General features: G+C 40.0%; 1 protein-coding gene across 1 annotated transcript in view; it reads right to left on the bottom strand.

Moving 5' to 3' along the window:
- The window catches only part of NAV2 (neuron navigator 2), a 238,692-nt gene that overhangs the window by 149,696 nt on the left and 76,458 nt on the right, over nucleotides 1-12,538 (bottom strand). The window contains 1 exon segment of the mRNA XM_035892631.1: nucleotides 12,276-12,328. Within this exon segment, the coding sequence (XP_035748524.1) occupies nucleotides 12,276-12,328 (53 nt within the window).

Genomic DNA, 12,538 nt, shown 5'->3' with positions numbered 1-12,538 from the left:
CATTTCCCGCCTACTCAAAATAGGGGAAAGTGGTACAAAAGGGGAAGGAAAACCAAGGACAGACAACCACAGTAATTACCTCACTCGGACACATTACTGGCAGTGTCCAAAACTGAGCCTTGCTGTGCTGGTTCTGGCTGGGGCACAGTTAATTTACTTCATAGTAGCTAGCACTGGGCTATGTTTTGGGTTTGTGCTGGAAACAGCGTTGATAACACCAGGATGTTTTGGTTATTGCTGAGCAGGGCTGACACAGAGTCAAGGCCTTTTCTGCTCCTCACTCCACCCCACCAGTGAATGGCTGGGGGGGCACAAGGAGTTGGGAGGGGGCACAGCCGGGACAGCTGACCCCAACTGAGTCCAGGGATATGCCATACCGTATGACATCATGGTCACCTGCCCATGGGAAGAAAGGAATGAATTCCTTGCTTTGCTTATGTGCACAGCTTTTCCTTTACCTATTACACTGTCTGTATCTCAACTCATGAGTTTTCTCACTTTTACTCTTCTGATTCTCTCCCCCATTCTACCCTGGGGAGTGAGTGAGTGAGAGGCTGCATGGGGCTGTGCTCCTGGCTGGGGTTAAACCATAACACTTGCCCTGTTACACTTCCTGGCCAAAAGCATCAAATGACTTTGCAATTTTGAATGCTGCATATAAACTGTTTCAGGTATAGTCAACTATGAAAGCTCATAATCAGTCCCACAGCCTATATGATGGGTATTTATTCTGAAATGTCCTGAAATGCCAACCAAGGATGACTGAGCCTACACCCGAGGGGCTGCCCACCTCTGGGTACTCCTCCTTTCTTGTAATTAGGAAATTATATGAAAAACTAAAACCCCGTAGACAAGCTTCTGTTCTGACATAACACATCAGGTGTCACAGTTCCCATTCTTCTATTCACAGAAGTAAAATGCACATTTCAGTTGGCTACCTGAAAACTTCCTCTGAACACATATCTCTGGGTGGCATTTGCTACCTGGCAAGATGAGAGCAGAAGGCATCATGGCTAAGAAGTGTTGCACATGTGGAACTTCCAAATACCAGACCAGCTTTTGGAAGCAGCAGTTGCTTTGTTACACCAGTAAAACCATCAGCCTCTTGCTGAAAAAGCAGTATTAAAAGCTAGCGGTTGCACATATTTGTTGTTTTCTAAGTACTTTTGTAAAGGACATCATTGCACATCATTATTTTCATTCCCACCAGATGCACACACTCCTTGTTCCTTCCTAGCTTTTACACACATGAAACTCAAGTACATGCAAATTTAACAGCTTCCTGAATTCCTCTGTGTGGGCCAGAATACATTTCACTATGACTTTCCCAGGTATATTACTCAGATTTCCCTCTATTCTCAAAAGTACCCTACAGCAATTATGCATTTCTGACAACACTGGCCACCAGACCCACACAAGCTTTTGCACTTGTCATACAATAGCAATTCCAATTTCTGTTCTTGTCAGTGCTAGAAAGAAAAGGAGTCAGGAAACATGTCCTGGCCTGTACGAGCAGAACAGGGCACAACAGAAACAAAAAAACCCCAAAACAAATATGCCCATGCTGCAGCCTGTAAATGGAGACCCATAGGTGGGCACTGATAGATGTTGAACATTGACTACATCAGACAAAGACTTGAATACAGAAACTGTCGACAGCCAAAGCTGTCTGTCCCACCCTGCCAAATCAAACACACAGGGTAAACTATAACTAGTGCCACCCTTGTGACAGATACAGATGTTTTTCTCAAACAAAAACCAGAATTAAATTTACTGTAGGTTCCTTCACTTAGAAACCGTGGGAAGTTTCTCGTGTTATGATGCAAGACTGCTCCCAACTGTTACAGTGATCGATGTGGAGTTTTTATGAGCTTATCCAGAAAGCCCACTCCTTATATTGAAGCCAGCGTTTTCCATTTAACTCGAGGCTCCATGTTATGCCCAGTATATTAGTTTTCAAAGGAGAAAAAGAAGATTGATTTCATGTGAAAGTTTTAAAGGTTTCACAAACCCTTACACAATATTCCAGCAGAATTCACATACAATGCAGAAACAAGGAAAGAGCCTCACATAAGGTGCTTTCAGCAAGCTGTTTCTTAAGGCAAAATCTCTTCCTTGTCTATATTTTCAGATCAAGCTTTTACACTCAATATTTCTATACCATATAGTTTAGGAAGAGCCTTAAAATCTTAAGTCATTACACTGACAATCCTTAAAACCCTGGAGTTTTGGAGGAGGGAGGGTTCTTCCTTCAAATAATGTCTCGTTTGCACTATTTCCTAAACATAATTATATATAGGAAATACCAAGGCAAAATTGCCAATTCCATTTTCCCCAGAAGGATATAAATATTAGCTACTATTGTTTTGTTTAAAATAAATCTTCATTAGTACTTATCCCAATCAAAATGTATCTTTTTAAAAAGATATGCTGCTCCTGACTATTTGGATAAAAATGTCACGAAATTAAGCTTCAGGATTTTAACAGAGCTTGGTGGATATCTTTGAAATGAAGTAACAAATGTAACATAAGGGCAAATGAAGCTAATCCACATTCTCAAGCCAGGTTGTAACAGATCTAGGCACAAAACCCAAATCTATTATCATGTTTTCACACGTATGCGAAGAGTTGACATGGAGCACTCTGCTACAACTGCATTATTTTGGGATTTTAAAGAAAGGACAGTTTGGGCACTAACCTAAGGCTAGAGAACTCACCGTAGCCTCATCTCTTGCATCCCCTTCTCTGTGACTCTCAATTAAAACCTTAGCTTTCCTGTGCCTCGGCTCTCCCACTGGAAATAACGGGAGAAATATTCAATATTCACTCACAACATGCCTAATATAAACAGAAATGGGGGCAATGAGCACCACGGAGAAAGCTACAATCCACGGCCAAGATTTCTGATCGCATCAAAGAGCATCCAAAGGGCGTTCTTGTATTATGAATGGTTTCAGGCAATCCTGCGTGACATGCAAGGGTTGCCAAAGACAATCTGGTCTGGGAGAGGCAGATGGAAAGGTGGTAGAAATCTTCCTAGAATGTTCTGAAATTCTCCTTTCATTTTTTTTTTTTTTCAGGTTTATTTATTCAAAACTGAAACCTTCCTATGAGGAAAGAAAATGTAAAGGGTAATTTCCTTTGAAAAATATTCCTGGAAATATTATTTTTGGATCAGCTTTTCGGGATCAGGCCTTAAATATATTTGAAAAGTTGAAGTGGATAATTTGTGCATAATTTGAAATCTTGGGACGTCCTACATTACAATCTGTTCAGCAACAAGTTCAACTTTGCAAAACAAGTATTAACTGAGTATCCTGCCTCTGGAGAATCATTAATTTAGGATATAGACGAAATTCTTCGCTTGTCTCAGTAGACACTTGCCTAGATTTTAGCACATACCACACTAATGGAATGTTTGTGGGACTAAATCTCTGCTTATGTATAATTAAAGACAGGAACAGATGGGGAGAAACCATGGCTGTGCTCAGTAAATACCTAACAAGGGGGGTATAGCAGGTCCCACGAATGCTTCATTTCCACCTTCCCTGGCTGCTCGCAGGAGACCCTTTTCTATCTGGGGCTTCCAGACTGAAAATTATGTTCCTAGTGCTGTGCTGTTGGGATTAAATGTAAAATACCAGTATCTGGTGAACCTGGACTTCTTCCCAACACATCCTTGAATTCTCCATAAAATAGTATTTTTAAGAGACCATAAATGCTTACAAGGAAGGACTGACACCAAAACTGCTCAAGGCAGTAAGCACTGGCTCTCGTACACAGTTTTATTTCCTCAAATACCAGCTCAGGTGTTGAAGGCTCTGTATATCATTAACTTCAATTTGCAGCAGTAATCCAGAATTCAATGAAACCCATGAAGAAGGAACTACACAGAATATTTTACCACAAATAGAGCTTTTAAGTCAGAAAAAAGTTTCGTATTAATACTGTACTCTATCAAATGATTCATTATAAAAATAAAATAACCTACCAATCAAAAATTAATTTTCAGTAATGCAAGTAAATTACAGATTCCCAATTACCGCAAGTGGGATGGGAGTACACCAGCAAATGATCTGGTTTTGTTTATTCAAATACATGCAACTGAAGTAGCAATGGCCATCTCACGGCTGCGTCATGTGAAGGACCTCTGGCAATAAAGTCCTTGACAGTTGTTCATGTCTAAAAAAGATCCCCGGGAAGGGAGCTACCACTGCAGCCCGTTCCCAGGCACGGCGTACCCGCTCCATCTCGGCCGATGTGCATATTTATGTCTCGAGGCCTGAGGGTCACAGCTTCACCTGTTCCCAACCGATTTATTCTGGTGGCCGGAGGGACACCAACACATATGTGCCCCCTCCTTCCTTGCACCTGCTTCTGCATAATTGCTTAGAACAAATGCAACAGTTCTGTTTAGCTTGGGCACTAAATATGTAAAAATAATCCTACATAAAAAGCAAAACTTTTCTGGATATGTATTACCTTCACAGATGAATTAATTAAAATAACCATTTTATATATTTAATATATATTATACATATAAAATATATATTACAATAACCAGTGTGTAAAACAATCAGGGTATAAGCAGTGGCTGGAAATCAAAGATCTGTGACAAGACACAGACAAAAAGTTTATTTCTTGGGGCTGTAAAATTCTTTGTAAAAGCTACTATCTGTTTCAGATGAAGAGCCAAGAGCTCAGTACTACAAATCCTTCAAAAAAGAAACAAAGACCGAGGCACCAGAAGAAACTGCCATACAAACAGCTCTAATTCTTCTATCACAAACCTGACAGAGAAATTTAAAACATCCTTGTTTAATATAAAGTTTCACTGCACTGTGTTTAAGCAGTGCAGCAGGCAGAGGGGTTTCCGTTGAGAAACAATGCACAAGTCAGAAACCAGAATTAAACTACGTAAACATGAGCAGGTACCTTTTGTTAGCAACGTAAGCTTTAAACTGGGATTACTACGATTTTGCTGCCATTTTGGAAGACTACAAAGTTTTCTTTTCAGGAAAAGAATTAATTAATTTCCCAGAAGAGAGAAAAATAATTGAATTTTTACTTTCACCTGTCCTCAAATCAACCTTTTTTCCTTAGTTAGAAAAGGCTCAGATAAAGTTAACCCCGAATAAATCCCATAATTTATCCCTGACAGACTCCACAGTAAATTTAGTCCAAGCACAATTTTTGCTCATGGTACCAAATTCAACACCAACAGAGTCTTGGCGAAGTTAATGCATCCCCTGCTCCTGGTAACAGCCTCACCAAGAATGCAGTTTCATACGTTGCATATGCCCCAACGTGCAGGCGTGGGAAGTTAAAGACTGTCATCCATAATTCCCTATTTTTCCCTATTTCTGCAAAATACAACAGTAAGCTATGCGTTTGCAGAGTATTGCGTAAAAGGTGTATTTATGCAATAACTTTACATAAATAATAGGCATGGCAAAAAAGAATTATTTTTGTAGGCTTTGGTGCAGGTGTAAATACGTAAGTGAAAGATATGGAGATCTCCACATACGTATGTGGAATGACCCCGGCCCCTTAATGCATTTCATGTATTGAGTCAACACAGGGTGCAGAACCATAGGTATGCAAAGTGTGTTAATTCAGCTTAAATTAACAATGAAATAAATGATAAAATAGAATCTAATTCTATTAGAATCTAAGCTCACATCTTCCAGTTTCTCCATAAAAATTACCTTTAAAAGTCAGTTCTCTCTTGCTCTTTATTGAACCTCACACTATTTCAGAGACAGATTATGTCCATGTTCTTGCATCACTGTATAGGGCAAAGAATTAGAGCACACCCTCTGGGACCATGAAGACGATCCCTATGGGAATGACAGATTGCCATCAGCAATGTCTCCAAACGGACCACATACATCCACCCAATGGACAGAACTGCATGCACCTACCGCCTTATCTCCCATCTCCACAGACGGAAGAGTTCTGGATGCCTTTCCCTCCAGAAATTAAACAAGTATCTGTTTAGTGACACTTTATCATGCTTTATGGTAGGGAGATTTATATATTGGGTCTTTCCCAGTCCAGTCTAGCTCTATTTGTCATGGTATTTTCCATGAAGGGTGACGGCAGGGGTGAGGGGGCAGCTTGCGGTTTTATTTAGACTACAAGCTCGGCAGTACAGAAACCAGTGATCCAACGCCTGTCTCACTGGTAACAATACACAAACGGGAAGCATAATAGCATTAACAACTGTCTGGATCTCTGGGAAAAAATAGAGACAGTAAACCGAATCTTATCTAGGACCAATCGTCATTATAAAGTGAGGAAGGACGACATCGAAGTACAAGCAACTTGGCAGATCACCTCCGTAGTAAATCATTCTTGTCTACAAGACAAAAGGGGTTCATACATGATCAACAGAAACACAGGACACTTAGAGAAAATGCTTTAAGCATTCCTTAACTCAATTATCTGGCAGTTGAAGGAGCTAAGCTGGTGCCTGGCACTGGCCAGTCTGGCGTGGCTCCGGGTAACGTCTTCCCCTCCAGCTAACCTTCAGCTGTGAGGGAACATACCACGGGTCACGGCCAAATGATACCCATTTGTTAGTGTAGTAACATTAAAACAGATTAAATTTCTAAACGTATACTGACAGTAAGATACAAAATCCCCAAGCAAAGCAAAGGAAAGGTTACCAGAAGATGGAAAAGTCCCCTTTACTACATTTCTCAGAACAACCTTGGGGTAGGATAACTTGAAAATACATGGCTATATTTAACCACTGGGATATGTTTCCGAAAATCCTATGCCAGGAATTTGCAGAGGGCAAAAAAAAAATGCTTGTGATGCTTTTGATCTTCCCGGTGGAGCTGCTCCCCTGAATTAGCAGCAGATGCCCAGGCAGCAGAGTCCTCCTTGGCTACGGAAAAGGGGCAGCCAATCAACCAGACTTCAGCCCCCCCAGCCCGGAGGGTTTTGGAGCCACAGCCTTGCAGATTTATTGTTGCTAGCTAAGGCAACATTTAGACAACACCGGGTGCATAAAAAAACCCTCAAAACGGTTAAAGGAGTGGGTTAAAGTGGATGCCTACTCTTGAGGAGCAAAGATAGACTTATTTTTCATGAGAAAAATGAAAGTAACTAAGAATATATATATTTTTTTTACAGCAGTCATACAAACACATCAGCTCACCCACTTAATGGATATTACACACACATAGTCAGCTACTCAGGTGATACAGATGGTTTCAGCTCATATTACACCTGCCAACCAACTCAATTGATGTGTACCCAGCTATACCCTTTAGGTATGGGCCATATCACACAAGCATTCACATTGATTATCTCAATTCTTTGAGAAAAAGAATACAGAAATATGTATAGCATGTGTCATACACACAAACAGTAATGAAGATTTCAATGTCTCATGCTCTTTTCTCCAATAAAAAAAGATTCATAAAGCAGGGGATGGAGCTGGCAAGGGTCACACTGAGGAAAGAAGCAGACACCCAACTCTAACAACTGAATTAAAACTCCCAGCGCTGCTCACTTTAAAACCAGGGTCCCTACCAGGCTGGAGAGTTTTCATACAACTGTTCTTTGACTTTGGGTGTCACATATGTTAAGGAACAGCTCATTTTCAGAATACAAGAAATCAGTCCAATATTAAAATAATAGTCAAAACTGCCATCACTGGAGTAAGGTTTCCTTGCAAACAAAGTGCACATATTGAAAACACGGCCTCCATCTCGACTTTTGTAAAGTCCTTGGTAAGAAACACATTCACAAAGTTCTTTACGATTGCAAGACAAACAGCAGTAGAAAGACTGAACAGTATTATTTTACTAGTACAGCTTGGTATCTGCATCAGAAAGGGATGATTCTTGAAAAACTTCTGGTCAACACACATAAAAAAATAAATAACTCCCCTCTTTGTTATTTGATAACACAGATACTTGTATACACAAAGTGCTCATCCTTAAAAATAATAAAAGCCAACCACATACCCACATGAGAACCACAGTTATTTCCTACTCTATTTATAGAGGGAACTGTGCTGTTGGTTTAGCCCACGTTCCTTTCTGTTGCTCCACGTTCCTTTCTGTTGCTCCAAATTCTTGTCTTGGGTGTCCCGCAACTTCCCCAGGTTCAGCATGGCAAGCTGAGAGTCTGCTTCATCCACCTACAGATTCCTCCATCCTCTTCCTCTCAGCACTGACAGCTTTACTACCGCTCCACTCCTTCAGGTTTCAATAACCAGGGTAACGCACTAACACTTCTCAGACTTTCATACCTAACATTTTACTTCTTTCTAGAGTATCGTGATCTGTGATTTTTTTTTTTTAACGTTGAACCTTGGAAAAAATAAATTTATTTTCTCATTAGTCTTTTCTCATACTTTTTTCTTAAATATATAGGGACATATGTCTTATCTCTTTCCACTGCCACATTCAGCATTTCTTACCTTTATATTCAAGTTGGGAAAAAACCTCTACCTGTCCTACACGTTTGCTGCTACTTCTTCTACCCCTTCTTCCAGTCCCATCTTCAGTTCTGTTTCAACCGTTGCCTGTGTCTGCCCTCATATGCCTTCACTGGGAAGTATCTCCCCTCTTCTTTGTCTTCAAGTCCACATTTTAAAAATTAACTTTCTTTACTCGTCTCTCTCCCCAGCCACTTTCTAGCCTAGCTGATATGCATCTTCTCTTTCCTCCACCTCACTCTCCACTTTAGTGCTCTGACCTTTCAAACATCTTGTCCTTCGCTTTCTTCTTATATCATCTCATCTTTACCATTTTCTCACCTGTTACGATTTATCGCTTGCACATAATAGGTAACACAACAATCTCCCTCTGTCCCTCCTTCTAGCGCTATGCAAAAAGCATGCATTAATGTACAAGATAATAAAATGCTCAGCTCTCATGCTGTGTTAAAATGTTTCTGTGAAACTTCCTTCAAAACCTGTGAGCATTTTACACACCATGTTTCCTCACAGGCAGAACACAGTAAGATTTCTAGACTGCCATCACTGCCAGATGATATATAACCTAAAACAACTCACTCAAATACTCTATTTTTTTGCTTGTTCACTTTATCACACTTCACAAATATAAGCGACATGAACCCTTTTGCGATAGGTAATATTTGCAACTTGCAAAGGTACCCACATCAGTAAGTATCATCTACCCCATCTAGAAGGGAATGGACTAAATGGTACCTCCCATATAGTTCAGATTCTGCAGGATGCCAAACATTGAGCTCTAATACCATCCCCCCAAAAAGCGGCGAATTGAAAGAAAGAAAAAGATCCCTGTTTTTCTTTAACAAACAATATTAGCAGAGATAGCCCTACTCAGGTTTATTGACCTCAATCCTTCTTTCAGGAATGTGTAGGAGAGGACGCTGGTTTTGTTTCACCCTCCTTTGCCCGGTTCTGAAGAACCATGCCAATATTTTCTCAAGCTTCATTCTAAAAACCTAAATGCAGTTGTGGCAACTGTCTCCACATCTTTTTGGTCCCAGAGCCTGCGCTCCGTACAGCTACATCCTCTGTTAACCACAGGATTTTCTGCATGCCAGCTGGAACTAATCATCACAATTACAGGCCTTTGTTTAGAAGAACATCTACAGTCCAAAAACATAAGAGGTTTGGGAAAAAAAAACCTGAAACAGGTCTTATGCAGAGGACAAGATACAGAATAGTCTATAATAGATTATATAAAAGCCAGCCAACTGTTATCTGGAGCAAAGGAGGACAGGGCTACTCCCCACAGCAGAGAAACCCCAGCAAGATGACGAGGGGGGATAGGTTCTCACCTAAGTGATTTTTCATGGAGCCAGTGGGGGTCCTTCCAATGTCATTTCTGGCATTGGGACTAGCTTGATAAGCACTGACGGTCCCAAATGGTTCTGCAGTACTACACTTAATTTGACAAGGCTTATTAGCACTGGCTTTGAGCCGGATAGACCCAAGCTGTCTCTAATGCTCGATTTAGGCAAATTTGTATGATGCTCTCCAACATTGTAGCAATGGGAACAACAGTGCAAAGAGACCTGATCTGGCTCTGTGTTGAGCTCTCTGAAGTTTGGCGGGCTTTACTGGCTTAGGACTGTGCCACATGGAAGCAAATATACTTGCTCTCACACCCCTTTAATGGGCTTGGAAAACGCAGATTTGGTCCAGCTTTCTAAGCTGATACATCTGGCTGAACGTGAACTGGCTCTTCCCAATTCAGCTCACGTGTCTATGCTCATGGCATCACAAGTCTACAAATGAGATAACTGCCTCAGGGGGAAAGGCGATAGTAGAAGGCTGCTCTCTAAACTCTGCTGTATTTCTATGTAATGAGCAAAGTTAAATTGTCATTTATGGTACCTTCCCCTCCATCCCCCCCTAAATCTACTCATCTGTGATGCCCACCTTACAGACACTACAATATAGATATGGACACCTGTAACTGAAAGATTAATTTGAAAAGATAAGACTAGACATCACCTGGTTGAGTGTTTGTACTGACTGGATAGCCTTGCCTCTGCCACCGCTCTGAACCAGAAGTACCAGACACAAACACTACTTCCCACACCATGAAGAATGGTTGTAAGCTATATTAAGATGAAAGTGAAGGATGAAGACTGTTGTATCGTAAAAAAAAAAAAAACCAGCAAAAACTAAACAAAAAGCCAAAACCACCCCCAAAATCCACTTGTAACATGCATTTTCCTAGAACACAGGAGACCTGGAGAAGAGTTGCCTAGCTAAGACTGATGCACTACATCTCATGAGCGGGGGGACACAGTCCCACTAGTTCCACCCTGCTGAATGAGCAACCGGAATAACACCAGAGCTTCCGAGGAGGCAGCACAGAGCAAACACTTCTTTCCAGCACTCCTCACAATTCCTGACCCAGCACATGCCCTCTGCATGCCTCTGGTTATAACCAGACCTCACTTCTACAAGCAACCTACAGCGCGCATCCAACTATCCAACAGAACAATGCTGCTCCTTCATTGAGAATAATGACTTTGAGTGACTTTTAGTTTCAACGTCCTGGAATTTTTTAATAAACTCCAGTCCTGAATGAAATTCAGTTCTTATAAGCCACTTGTGGAACATTAAGTTAGAGTAATTGTCAATGTATCCTCAATTATTTATACTCTAGACAGCTGCTGTGGCTACAGTAAGAAGAGCAACCAATGTCTTCAAAGCAGTAAAAAGTAGCAATGATAAATCTTTTCAATGGCTTTCTTTTGACAGAGCACTTGCTCCATGGGCTTAAGTAACATTGCTAACTCCCAAGAAACGCCAAAACGCCAAAACAGAAGAGCATAGCGCAGGGTAGTTTCTGACTTAAGATGCCAAACTCTCATCAAATCTTTAATCTTTTGTTTAACAACGTGAGTGGCTGTGCTCAAGTTGCAGTCATGGACATAGGGGCAAGTTGGCAACAGAGTCATAAAAACAAAAAACATCAGAATAGCTTCACACGTGCAACAGATATTCACACATCCCCAAGTGAGCATTTGCAATGCAAAGGGGACATTTTAGAATTTATAATGTAAAATGAGTTTTTTCTCAAGATACAGAAGGAAATAACCTTCTTTAAAAGATCATACATTTTAAACACTCCTGGGATGCGTTTAAAAATCAGTTTCTTCTTATTTGTGTTCTCAGTACAGTTCTGCCTGTAATTTTAGCTTCACTGATACTCATAGCAGACATACTCTTGAGGTACTCTATGCTTTTAATTTTACTGCACTAATTTTTGGTTCTTCAGAAAACAACATCTTTTACAAATTAAAACTTATCAGTCAAAACCAAGTTGCATACATAAAACATCTTGAAGTTTGCAATTTGAAATCTTTTCACTTAGTGCTTTTTACTCATTTATTTTGTTTCTTTTCAAAGGATGTAGGAACGTTTAATCTGACTTTAAAATAAGTAATTCTGCTAATTCTGCTTTTGCAATACTACTGTCTATATAGAGTATTAAAACTTTATTTTTATACATTTCTGTTTAACTATAATTATAAGATATAGCATTAATATTTCAGAAATACAAAATACCAATTGATATACTATTGATTTTAAGTATGTGATAAATGATAAGGCCTAATTCAACTACTGTGGAGTACAGAAGGACAAGAATTGTGATGTTAATATTCTTCAGATTATACCTTTGCTCTCAGTACTGTTAAAAACTAATTAAAAATTGTTATTAATATCTCAGATATTGAAGTCACACAGTCTCACTCAATAACCAACCTCGTACACACAAACAACAGACCACTTTACTACTTACCATTTGAGACCTATTTTTTGGGCAGCCATTGATGTCTTCGATCTTTTCATTTGCTGAAAAGCAAAAGAAAAAAAGAGATAAAGCGAAAAACTATGCCAAGGATGTTTATTCCAATTATTTCCAGAGCACTTGCTGCTAGCTAAATAAAGGGCTTTCAGATTGTAGTTGTCCAGTCAAAGTGAATATGTGAAACACTGAGACCCACCAGAAAAAAAAAAAAAAAAAAAAAAAAACAGAGTTTTCTTGTGGGGCATCCCCCCAAG

The sequence above is a fragment of the Egretta garzetta genome, unplaced genomic scaffold, assembly GCF_000687185.1.
Source record: "Egretta garzetta isolate BGI_Z169 unplaced genomic scaffold, ASM68718v1 scaffold454, whole genome shotgun sequence".
NCBI lineage: Eukaryota > Metazoa > Chordata > Aves > Pelecaniformes > Ardeidae > Egretta > Egretta garzetta.
This window is presented reverse-complemented; position numbering and strand designations above follow the sequence as displayed.